Source organism: Myotis davidii, unplaced genomic scaffold (genome assembly GCF_000327345.1).
Source record: "Myotis davidii unplaced genomic scaffold, ASM32734v1 scaffold217, whole genome shotgun sequence".
Classification (NCBI taxonomy): Eukaryota; Metazoa; Chordata; class Mammalia; order Chiroptera; family Vespertilionidae; genus Myotis; species Myotis davidii.
Genome location: NW_006290034.1, coordinates 4,255,368 through 4,267,659, shown reverse-complemented (window position 1 = coordinate 4,267,659; position 12,292 = coordinate 4,255,368). Strand labels below are relative to the sequence as shown.

Below are 12,292 nucleotides of genomic sequence, written 5' to 3'. Positions count from 1 at the left end.
ATGAACAAGTCCCTAGAGAAATCTTAGACTCGAGGAGAAATGTGCTACTTGAGCCGCTCAGTGGACACCGGGTGTGTGTAGCTGTGTTCACCGGGGCCGCGGGATGAGTGATGAAACGCGATGACCGAACAACGGAAGTGACTGCCACAGCTTAGGTGTCTTAGTGGCTAAGTCAAAGCGGTTTTAAGAACCAATGTCATCCATTGTGAAATCCTTGAAGATGATGGGAAAAACGTTAATTTGGTTTTATCACCTGCATTTGTGTTAAAATGAACACTCAACTCTTACAGTCAAACTTCCCCTTGAAAATGAAATCACTCGCCATTGCCAGGATTTAATCACACGCTGAGCCCTGTGCTTGGGATTGTTAAAGCGAAGATGCATGATTTAGACAGTTCCGCTCTAAAGAGAACATTTATGTTGTGATGTTTCATAACGGCTAAAAATTACCTTTTCTATAAAGAGGTAAAAAAAAATTCACAGAAAATCAAAAAAGAACTTTGTTGCCACAATTATTCCCTGCAGCGTTGAAGGGCAGAGTGAGATATCCTCACTGTCATTGAACCCCAAGAGGGAAACCCTGTAGCCGGGCTTTCAGAAGAGGTGTAGATCCCAGGCAGGCGGGAACAAGGGCCGCAGCCAGAGTTTATGGGATTTATTGAACAGGAGACACTAATTGACGCTGCTCCCCTCAGCCACGGACCAGTACAGATTTATGTGAAGGTGCTTTTCCCCGAGAATGACGCCTGCCTTTTGTCACGCTTCGACTTACTCAGACCTTTCTGCTGGGGTCTCGTTAGTATTAGGTACTCAACACACGGATATTGAGAGAACTGTTTTGGCACCTGTTAGGTTAAACCAGTGGTCGGCAAACGCATTAGTCAACAGAGCCAAATATCAACAGTACTTCTTCAAAACAGACTCGCCCAGGCCGAAAACCGACTTCTGTGCACAGCCCATGAAGTTTCAATCGCACTGTACGCGCGCCTACACCTGGTATTTTGTGGACGAGCCACACTCAAGGGGCCAAAGAGCCGCAGTTTGCCGACCACAGGGTTAATACAAAAGGAAATTGTCTTTGTCCTTTAAAAACAGTCAACAGCAGCCCTGGCCGGGGTGGCTCCGTCGGTTGAGGGTCATCCCGAGCACTGGAAGGTCGCCGGTTTGAATCCGGTCAGGGCACATGCCCAGGTTTTGGGCTCCCCGTTGGGGGTGCCTGCAGGAGGTAGCCAATCCATGTTTCTGTCTCACATATATGTTTCTCTCTCTGTCCCCCTCTCCCTTCCTCTCTCTCTAAAATCAATATATATATATGACCACAGTCAGCAGCAGTGAGCTTCTCTGACCCACGGCTGTTCGTCTCACAGTGCAATGTCGGGTGGGCCCTGGCGTGGCAAGAGAGGTGGGGTTCCTCGTCCTGGAGGATTTTGTCTCAATTAACGAGCAAGAAACACGTCAGTGAGGTGATCAGACTCTGTCCAAGCACCCAGGGCCTGGCTTTCAGGGCCAGCGCTGTTCCTGGTGTGTGAGTTAGTGAGAAGTCGGCGCTCTGGGTTTAGAATTCAGTGCCGTGTTAGTTGATGATGCGTGGCCCGCAGGTGTTTTTGTGATCCGTGACTGCATGTGACCCGTGGTGTCACATGTTCTGAGAAGTGAGGCAGAACCAAGGTCAGGCCCGGGGTGCCTTTTCCACGCATCGTCCTGTTTTGCCAGTGTAACTACCTTCTGGATGTCCTGTGACTTCTCGGCACAATTTCTTATTATTTTAACATTTATATTTTTCTTCCTAGTCAGCAGTTTACATTTCAATAATCATTACTTTTATATTTTTTATTACACTGTGGGATGTAGGTTCCATTTCATTTTATTATTTTTCAGATAATTAGAAGCAACAGTATGTCTAACCATTTAAATAGCGTTTGATGCTAAGTTTGAACATGTTGAAACCATAGCATAATTTTTATATTTAAGGTTATGAAAGAAGTTTCTGTAGGAATGAAAGAGAGGAAGTGGAAAGTTTGGGGAGAGAATAAAGCTAAGGCTAACCTTAAGGAAGAACAGAAAAATAAAAAGACCAGGAAGAGTGGGAACATTTTTTGAATTGATAAGAGATGGAGATTTTTTTGAAGAGCAAAAAACGATTACTATTCCTAAAGTCAATATTCTGCATGCATTTCAAATATTTTAAATTGAGAAATTATAGAGGACAACAGCTTAATAGGCTAATACCCTATTATTATTATTATTATTATTTTTTAAGCATTCCCACTTAATGGATAGGAAGGAGGAGGTATACATACTCCCAGTGTGATAACCCCGGGTCTGTGTAGAGATATTTGAAACAAAATCTCTGAACTTGCTTTCGGAGTCTGAAGGGTCTGTTGTTACTTACAAAGTGCTCATTCCCACTGGAGGGTCCGGGGCCTGGGCCTTCCCAGCTCCCTCGGGAGAGGGTCGGATTCCGCTGATGGATCTGAACAATCAGGCGTGGCCTTCCCATAACCTCCCTTGGTTTTCCTACTCAAACCAGGATTCTGCTCTCACTGGGTGACCGCTCGGTGCTGGGGAGAGCACCTTTCATTTATTTAGATTTTGCTTGTAGCTGGCAATAAACAACTGGGCCGAATTGTTTCACACGGAAAGGAAATGTTTGACTAAATTACCCAAAGAGCCTTCTTTGATAGAGTCGCTGTTCCACCCCGATGCGTCCACCGGCTTTCGTGGCCAGAACAGTATCATCTCAAAACACTCCCAGTGTGATAACCCCGGGTCTGTGTAGAGATATTTGAAACAAAATCTCTGAACTTGCTTTCGGAGTCTGAAGGGTCTGTTGTTACTTACAAAGTGCTCATTCCCACTGGAGGGTCCGGGGCCTGGGCCTTCCCAGCTCCCTCGGGAGAGGGTCGGATTCCGCTGATGGATCTGAACAATCAGGCGTGGCCTTCCCATAACCTCCCTTGGTTTTCCTACTCAAACCAGGATTCTGCTCTCACTGGGTGACCGCTCGGTGCTGGGGAGAGCACCTTTCATTTATTTAGATTTTGCTTGTAGCTGGCAATAAACAACTGGGCCGAATTGTTTCACACGGAAAGGAAATGTTTGACTAAATTACCCAAAGAGCCTTCTTTGATAGAGTCGCTGTTCCACCCCGATGCGTCCACCGGCTTTCGTGGCCAGAACAGTATCATCTCAAAACCATGGCACCTCCGTGTGGTCCCTCTCCCCAGTTACAGTGTAAGGGGCTGTTCCTGAGCGGGACACGGTCTTCCGCTGCTGTTAATCTCAGGTGGGCTTGTTGGTTGTGGGTCCGCAGGGGAGGGGATGGAAAGGAGGTACACAGCTGGCCGCCTCCTCTGAAGCATGGCGGGAGTTTAGCAATAATGTTTCACTCGCTTGAGTTCAAATGGATAAATTCATACACTCGGTCTGCCCACATCAAATCTGTAAGATCGTAACTGACCGGTCCTATCTGACTTTTTATTTCAGAAAAACCTTAAGGCGGAAAACGAATCAAAGTAAACAGCTGGGGCGGGACTCAGCCTCACCGTTGCCCGTGGGGCCCTGTGAGGCTGGGTCCTCGGGGCTGGGAAGTGTATGCAGTCAGCGGCTTGGCAGTTCTCCCACGTCAGTCGGGTCAGCGCCGTTTGTAAAGAGGAGGCAGCCCTTCGCCATCCCCTGGGTCCTGTCGGAAGTTTATTCTGGGAGAATGTTCCAGGGAACGGTGACGAGGGTGTTTGGTTTACATGCGTTTTTACGGAGACGCCTTGGTCCTGGGGCTCTGACCCAGGGCTGCCTCCCTGGCTTCTCAGAAAACCAGCTCGTCAACCTGATGGGCCGAGTGCGTGGCCTCCCGAAGCTTCGGACGGGGTCCCCATAGCGACTCCCCTCTTCCCCTCACAGACCAATGAGCCGGTCGCACAGGGAGCCTTTGGTGTCCCCCTCTCCGCTCTCAGCTGCTGCAGGTGAGCTGCTGCAGGTGCATCGGGAGGGGGAGGTCCAGGAAAGAGAGAGTGGAGAGCGAGGCGGTGAGGGGATAGAGCAGACTGTCCACAAAAGCATCAGCTACTCTCGTGCTGGCACTTGGGGTATTTTTTCGCCCACTCGGCCATGGAGTGTATGGAATTAGCGTGCTCTTGCCCCCTAAAGGATGAGCTCACCTCATTTAAAGGCTGTTCAGGATGAGTGTGGATTAGTAAGAGAGCCATTCTTAAGGGCTTTTGAGAAATATATTAGCAGTGGTGCACATTACAAATAATTTTATTTCCCGCAAAATTTCAGTTACATGGAGCCTATTGGTAGTTATAGGTAGAAGCACAAATAAATACAGACCGGATGAGAGCAAGCCAAAACTAATGGTGACGTGGCGGCTGTCCAATAAAACCTGAGCACTTTTATTACCGAAAGCTACATTGGTTATGAAAGCAGTAAATGTTTAACACGCACATTTATGCAGTGCTGATACATAGAAAGGAAAGGCGAGGAGGCCGGGGGAAGCGAACAGCTCTAGGAGTTACAAGCTGAGGGTCATAACAGACTGTCTTGGCCGCCGCGCCCCCCCCCCGCCCCCCCAGCTCAGGGCGTTTAAGCGACGCCAGAGAAGTCAGAGCGACGAAGGACAGTGAGCGACTGTGAGCTTGGAGCAAGATGAGATGGAGAGTTCCGGGGGCTAGAAAATAGATGGCTTTGGAGGCTGTGGCCAGGAATTCAGATTCCATTCTAAGCGCAGTAGGAAGGGTTTTAAATAGAACACTATTATAAAATTTATATATTTTTAATATATTTTTTTAATTTTTCAATTACAGTTGGCATATAATAGCAGTTTCTGGCGCACGCCATGGGGACTAGGCATCTGTATAACTTGCGAAGAGCTGGGATCGATGTTAAGGGACCGGGGCCGCCTAGCAGAGGGTAAAGGAAGCTCTCGCTCTAGGCATTTGCAGCACTGCAGGTCGGATCACACTCCACGGAGAAGAGCTGTTGACTGTTGTTTTTGGGCAAGACAGAGTCTGTTTGTGTCAGGGGCGCCACCTCGCAACATCTGGCGGGGCAGCGTGCCAAGAAGGACGTGGGATTTCAGTGCCCCCCCCACCCCCGCCCCCGGTCCTGGGGCACCTGAGGGCCCCGGGCGGGTGTGGCAATGCGAACGTGTCCCAGCAGCTCCGCAGCTGAACTGGGCTGAAGGGCGCCTGCTCTGCCCTCTGTCCTCACTGATGGGCGGATAAGAAGGTCTTGGCGAAAACCCGCTTTCCCCCTTCGGGCTGGTTGTTGGGAGGGAGTTTTGAAGATGTCGTTAAATGTTTGCTGGGACTTTTCCTGGGGATATGGGGTCTTTTCTAGGTAACTTGGCCATTGGCAACTCAGTGCCAGTCTTTCTGTAGTCGGTGCAGCCTTTTCTGCTAGTGACACTTTACCACGGCCCAGCATTAGAATAGAAAGTTTTGAAGTGTTGCCTGGCCGGCACGGCTCAGTGGTTGAGCATCAACCTATGAACCAAGAGGTCATTGGTTCGATTCCCGGTCAGGGCACTTGCCGGGGTTGCGGGCTCCATCCCCAGTGTGGGGCATGCAGCAGGCAGCCTATCAATGATTCCCTCACATCATTGATGTTTCTATCTCTCTCTCCCTCTCCCTTCCTCTCTGAAATCAATAAAAATCTATTAAAAAAAAGTTTTGGAGTGTCGTTAGCAATGGCTTAAATCCACGGAGATCCCACAGCCACATGCTCATGATCCTGTGTGGGGGGCAACGGTTTCACCTCCAACTGAAAGGTGGCTGTGCGGTGACATTGTTGGTGCAGTTAGGTCCTCGTGCGGTTGAAGCTCTCAGCAGTGAACTGCTGCACAGAGACCTTCATTGCACAGTCAGGAAACACAGAGGCCCGGAGGCAGCTGGATTCCTAGTCTTTGTGGACCCTATTGGCTTCGACACGTCCCTGTCCTGGCTCTGTTTTGCAAGCCTGCATTTGAGCCTGGAGAATTTCTCCACATACATGCCTCAAGTCTGGCTCCGGCACATCCATCACCGCTTTGCTTTTGAATTACAAAGTTCACCTTAAGACGCGAGCCTTACGCGGGGCACCGCGCTGCATGCAGACGGGGAGCTGCCTGCGGTGAGATCAGGGAGTGCGGGGAGGAAGGTAATAGCAGGAAGAATCGAGGGGTGAAAAAATGGTTCTTTCCCATTAGGCGGGACCTGATGTGTTTTTCCTGAAGCAGGCATCGGCTGAAAGAAATATTTTCTCAACCACAGATAGGCTGATGGTGAGGGCGAGGGGCAGTGTGGAGGGGATGGGGGCATGCGTACGTGTCTTATTGCATCAGTATCTCAAATTGTGAGAAGGTTGAAACGCACGCACTCCATGGTGGTGACTGCAGATGTTTACGCGGACGCGGGGCCCGGAAACCTTTCTCGTGTTGGTAATGGCCCCGTGTTTTGTGAGAAAGCACCCTGGGACTTCACGGGCTGTTCTCTTCTCCATCTTCAACGCTGTGCTCTTCTTTGCAGGTTTGCCAAAGATGCAGGTCATCAAGAACTACACCGGGACGCCACCCCCCGCGCCCCAGGCAGGGCCCCCGCTCCACATCCAGGCCGGGGACACGGTGGAGCTGCTGCGGGGCGACGCGCACAGCCTGTTCTGGCAGGTACGATCTGAAGGCCGCCGGGGGGACGTAAGGAGCGGCCGGTCGCCGCTTCAAGCACAGAGCTCGCGCCTTTAGAAACTGCATGTTTCAGCTTCAGAAATTTTCCACGATGTGGGGGGAACTCGTTCTGGTTAACCTTCCTCACATCGGCCGATGCCAACGTGGCAGTGAACGTTAGCACGCACAGGTCATGCTCCTGCAGGTAAGGCTCGGCCTCAGGCTTCCCTGCCCGGGAGGGCACCGGGTCTGCGGAGGTTCCCCCGTCAGTCCCTGCTCCGTGGGCCGTGACTCCGTGTCCTCGCCTGCTGCCTCTCCCGTCTCGGGGCCCCGGTTTGTCCCGTGTCCTCCCTCCTATGATCCCGGGAGGGGTGCTGATTTTCAGTCTGTTCGGCTTCTTGTTAGGCGGGAATGATGACTTCCGATCCTCTTCCACTCGGGACTGGAGGCCGCAGCCTCTTTGTACCACGTGGTGCGGCCTCCTCTCCTTCTTCAACATTATTACCTGTCCTTCCTCTCAGCTGACTGGAGCATGGAGCTTTCCTGGGCCGATGGTAGAATGATGGCTTGGAGGCTCTCAGGAGGAATGTGAGCTGGTCGATGACAGCGCGTGTGTGCCTGATGGGGGAAGGATATGTGATAGGAACAGGGCAGCTCATGTCGGGACAGAGGAAAACAATTAGCACGTTTATTCCAGGCCAGCGAGGGTGTATTGAGTGTCAGCCCTGTCTTCACCACTCAGACACGGCTCGCACTCCGTTACCGACTCCGGCGGCTGCTTTGACATCGGGTCTCCAGTCTTTGGAAGGACCGTTCACGCTTGCTGGCACTAGCGATGTGTTTGAATTTTCAGAGATGAGTGAAAAGTTCATGTGGCATTTCCGGCAAAGAGGTGGCAGGAGTGGGCATTGTCCCACGGGTCCCTCTAAGCCAGTCGGAGGAATCGGCGCGAACAGATGCTCTTCTGGGCTCTTGATGGAAAGGAGCCAGGGGAGAGGAAGGACAGCTGGGTTCAGGTAGGGCCTCTGCAGCCACTCAGCTGCGTGGCCGGGCAGCACATGCCCCACGCGGCCCACTGTCTTCATTTGCTACTCGAGGAGGCCCGGGGCCCAGCGGTGCTCACATCTCCGGCTGAACCCGCTGGGGATCTGTGCAAAAATGTCAACACATAACCCCCCTTCCACGGGTTAGGCTGCAGTTGGCCTGGCTGAACCCAGGCGAGAATAATTCATATGGAACCCCAGGTACATTTAATGTGAGCCACTGACTAGATGACAAAGCCCATTGATACGATTCCATGGTCGTTATGGCCATTAGCCCCAGCTCACCAGTTAGTCAGTCATTGGTAATAAACCAGCTTATTACGCATGTCTACAAAACATGGTGTTACAATAAACGCAACACTTTGGCTCTGATAATTACCAAACAAAGGGTACATTTTCAAAGAACTAGCATGCAATTAAAGTGTACTTGCCTCAGCCTTCATACTGAACTTGACTGACTTGTTTTCTTTGATTCACAAGGCACTTTGAGGCCTTGCAGTGCTCCCGGGCTGTCATGATACAGAATCAGACTCAGCTTTATGGTCGGTACCCGTGGCAGGCACCTGTAGGAAACGGGCCTGAGTGTGGCCTGACCAATGGAATGATCTAGAATGACAGACTCTGTCCTCCTGTGAAAGACGTTGCTGGTTGGACCCTTTGGAGTCACGTGAGTCCGTAGGGACGTTCACGGTGGACCCACGTGCGTCATTTTGCCAGTTTCACGCTCAGACAGGTGCCTCGTGGTCTGCATCCCACAGGCAGTGACTCCTGCCTGGGCTTTAACACCTGCTCTGAGCAGATGGTTTCCAGCACCTCTCCCGGCTGCTTCCCAGTCGGTCCTCATTTGAGGTTGCACGGAGCTTCCACCAGGGGAGCCAGTGGCGGCTTGTCTTCCGGGGCTGGCAGGTAGGAGAGTGCAGCTCTCTTTGCTGAGGGTTAGTCACCGACTCTGCCATGAGCTAGCAGGACAGCCTTCAGGAGGTGACAGAACCACCGAGGGCCTCAGTTTTATCACCTGTAAAAGGCAGAATAAGTAAATACGTGCTCATGACTGCATATGGAATGCAGGCTGTCACGTGCACAGGAGTTCTGTCACAGTGCTCTTACACGGAAGCTCCTCCCTGTCAATCTATCATCCCATCCACATACTAATAACACGCCTACTACGTGTCCAACTCTGTGTGTCGTACTGGCAGGACCCCCAACAAGACAACTGGTGTCTAACCTTGCGGTCTTAACGATCTAAGGAATGATCGGAGCTCTCGGATGATGAGATCTGTTCTGTTCTAAGTTTTTGTTGGGGTTTTTGTCAGTCACCTTGTCACCCGCATATCTAGCATTAAACTGGTGGAGAAGGATCTAGATTAGTTCTTGGGATGGTGCAGCGGCTCGGCATTGGAGTGTCAAACATGGCTTCGGTCCTGGTCGCGTGCTTTGGCTTATTTGGAAATGTTCGAGAAAGGGTGCTTTGCTCACTAAACTGCTCGCTCCTCTGTTTTTTTTCAAGTGAGTCACTTCCCACGTTAGTGTAGAGAGTCGGATATTGTAGACTGACACGTTTTCTGAATACTCTGTCCAGAATGCAGATCGTCCCCTGTCTGTCAGGAACTTTCTCTGAATAGCTATTCGTCTGTCTCATTATTATAGCCACAGTAATTTCCAGTGCTATTGAAGCGGGTGGGCTGTCTGCAGTTTTATTGTAACTCCTGTCAAACAATGAGTTGCCAATTAGCTGGAAAAACGGTCTCTGTTAAGTCTTTGCATTGAGGAGACATATTTGGCAACGTTTTCTTTCTTCTTTGTTCTCTTCTCTTTTCTTGAAAGTTCTGTGAAACTGTCTTCAAGTGAAGTGAGTAGAGGAGAGGAAACTGGCCAGTTAGGGTGGTTGCCCTGTTCAGGTGTGAGGCATCCTCTGGACTGAGTGTGACAACAGTGACAACATGGAGAACAATTCTGATCATGTCACTGACTGAGGCTAAACCTGTTGCTTTCAAGTCATTCACACGGGTTTAGTAACGAAGGAGAACATGAAGAGATTGCTCAGATTAGAAACGTTATTTTCCCAGGGGGAAAATACATAGATTATGGGAGGGGGGGGGCAGGGAGAGAGAGAGAGAGAGAGAGAGAGAGAGAGAAACAGGCAAGTGTAAAATCATCCATGTCATATATGCTTTCTATACAATAGAGTGCTTCATATGTGTTTTCCTCTTAAAATTAAGCTTGCGAACAGTGAGGGGTTTTATTTGCTCCACTGTCATTTATGAATGCCCATTGTTCCACAGGGAGAATTTTGTAAGCTAATTGGAACCAAAAGGCAATTGTAAGCGGTAGAACTGTAATCCGGGTGCCAAAAAAATATACTTTTATTCACAATGAAAGTTAAATAACCTAGAAAATAGTCGTGATACTTCCCTCTTGCAGACCAGGCATCCACATGATCTTCAATCCAAGAAGTGAACATGTGTTTGCACACATTCTGATTAACCCACAGGCATCCCCAGGCAGAGGGTAGATTCGCTCTGTGGTTTCAAGGAGCCAAGCGCATCCACCCATAGGATGGCATTTGGGAATTAGAGTCAGGCTCTCCCCAGACTTCCGGTCCCCTCCCTTCATCCCAGGCGTTAGACCATCCTCCTCTGCTTTAGGAGGGTTGTTCGTGATTGTTAGCGTGTCTGAGGAAAGCACGTCTTTAAAGCAGTCTCGTCCTGTTTTGGTAGAACAGTCAGGAATCAGAGCCTTGCTGTATGTAGCGGTGTTTTGCTGTAAAGATGTTTGTAAGTCTTCGCCTCTAAGAAAAGAACGAAAAGTTAGGAAATAAGTTGAGATTTTGGAGAATCTCAGGAGGAAGGACGCACCCTGCCCACTGACTGCAGAGGCATGGAACCTGGGAGGGGGAGTGGTGGGGGGCGGGAGGGGGCAGCTCTTGCCTTGGCCCAGGCAACAAGGTGTTAAACTCCGCTTTCCCCCGTCTTCACACACCAGACACTGTGTCCCCAGTGCAGCAAGGTGACCCCTGTCTTCCGTCACCTTGTCAAGGATTCCTGCTTCCCACATGACTGCTGCATTTTGTGTTCAAACAAACAACAATCCAGACTTTTTCTTTTTTTTTTTTAAATAGATGTGTCTTTCTCACTTTAACCTGGGGGGGAAAATGAAGGGTTCAGTGGGAGGAATCTTTTTCAAAAAAGGTATGTTTTCTCAGTCCTTCAGCCCTTTCAGTCCTTCTGCCTGAAACGTCCTTTCTGCCTGCATCTCTTAGCTACATCCTTTATCATCGAGGCTCAGCTCGATTCTGCACCTTCTCTGAGCTATGAGGGCTTCCATCAGACCCCCCACCGTGCTGTACCTAGTGGTCTGTTCACCCTTCTCCCTGCCTGGTTAGAGCTGAGACCCGAGCTCCCTCCCGTCCCCTCCAGTCCCGAGACAAAAATAGGCATCAGTCCCCGGGCTTAGAACCATAACTGTTGAGAGCTGCTATTTTCAGAACCTGTTATTTACAAGTTTTCACATTCACTGTTTATTAACTCAGGTTACTCTTTATGTTGTTATTTGAGAGACCATTAAAATAGTCATTCATCTCATCAGATCTGAATGCATTTCTGTTCCCTCGGGATAGGCTTAAAGCAGCTTAACCCTGTGGCCTCAAATTCCTCACCAATCAAATGGAGACTTGAGCACTTAACTGACGCTCGCACAAGGTGGCGTAAAAAGTTACAGGAAGCAAACTTGAAAGAAAATGGAAAAGGAGCAAAGGTAGATGTTTGTGTGATCGTTGGTGATTTTGAAAGCTATGCTTCATTTCCCAGAAGTGGGAAAATGATGGCCAGGTTGGTTTTTAATTTTTTTTTTAATTTCATCTTCCCATTTATAACCCAAAGAGTTTCACACATATAAGAGCTCCTAGAAGACCACTCTACCCTCCCTGTTCCTGTACTCCATTCTTGAAATTCTTTGATCAGGTATGAAACGTTCTTTTTTACCATTAGACATAGAAGCACCGCGATGCATTCTGAAGGAAACAGTTGTAAATACACAGGCTGAACTCATGAGCCCTGGTCTCTGCCCTGGGTGAGGAGGCCTGAGCCCTCACGGACCGTGAAGGGGAAGGTGGGGAACAGAAGGAGAGACAGGCTTCCAGGGAGGGGATGTTTGCTGCCCTGTGGACTCAGCTGTGGGAACTGTTGGTGTTTTGTGTGGGAGCCTCAGGCAACCAGACCCTCACGCGGGTCCTGACCCAGCCCCTTCGGGGTCCGTAAGGGCGGTGCAGGGGGTGGAGTGAGCAGGTCCTTCCTCCCAGGACCTCTCTGCAACCTTCGCAGTCAGGTCACATCCAAGGATTCTTTGCCCTTGATGCAGAGGAGGCCTTTCTAGAACCTTCTTTCTGGACCACCCAAGACTATCAGCTACAGTGACATTTTCTAAAACGATGTAATTGTTTTCTCCTGATCTAAAATCCAAGTGTCCGGCTGCACCATAGTCAGCGGCAAATAAAAACACGAAAGGACTAGCTTTACAAAGGTCAGATCCCTCCCTGCAGACACGGGTTCCTGACCCGGGGTGCCCCTCGCTGCGGCTTCATCAGTGGGGGAGGGAACCTCTCTGGGAACGTGCT

The 12,292-nt window shown here is 50.0% G+C and overlaps 1 protein-coding gene across 1 annotated transcript in view; it reads left to right on the top strand.

Annotated features, from left to right (window-relative positions):
• VAV3 (vav guanine nucleotide exchange factor 3) overlaps positions 1 to 12,292 on the top strand; it is a 170,223-nt gene that overhangs the window by 126,109 nt on the left and 31,822 nt on the right. Inside the window, exon 20 of the mRNA XM_015563403.1 lies at positions 6,504 to 6,640. Within this exon, the coding sequence (XP_015418889.1) occupies positions 6,504 to 6,640 (137 nt within the window). The remainder of the gene's footprint in view (positions 1 to 6,503; positions 6,641 to 12,292) is intronic.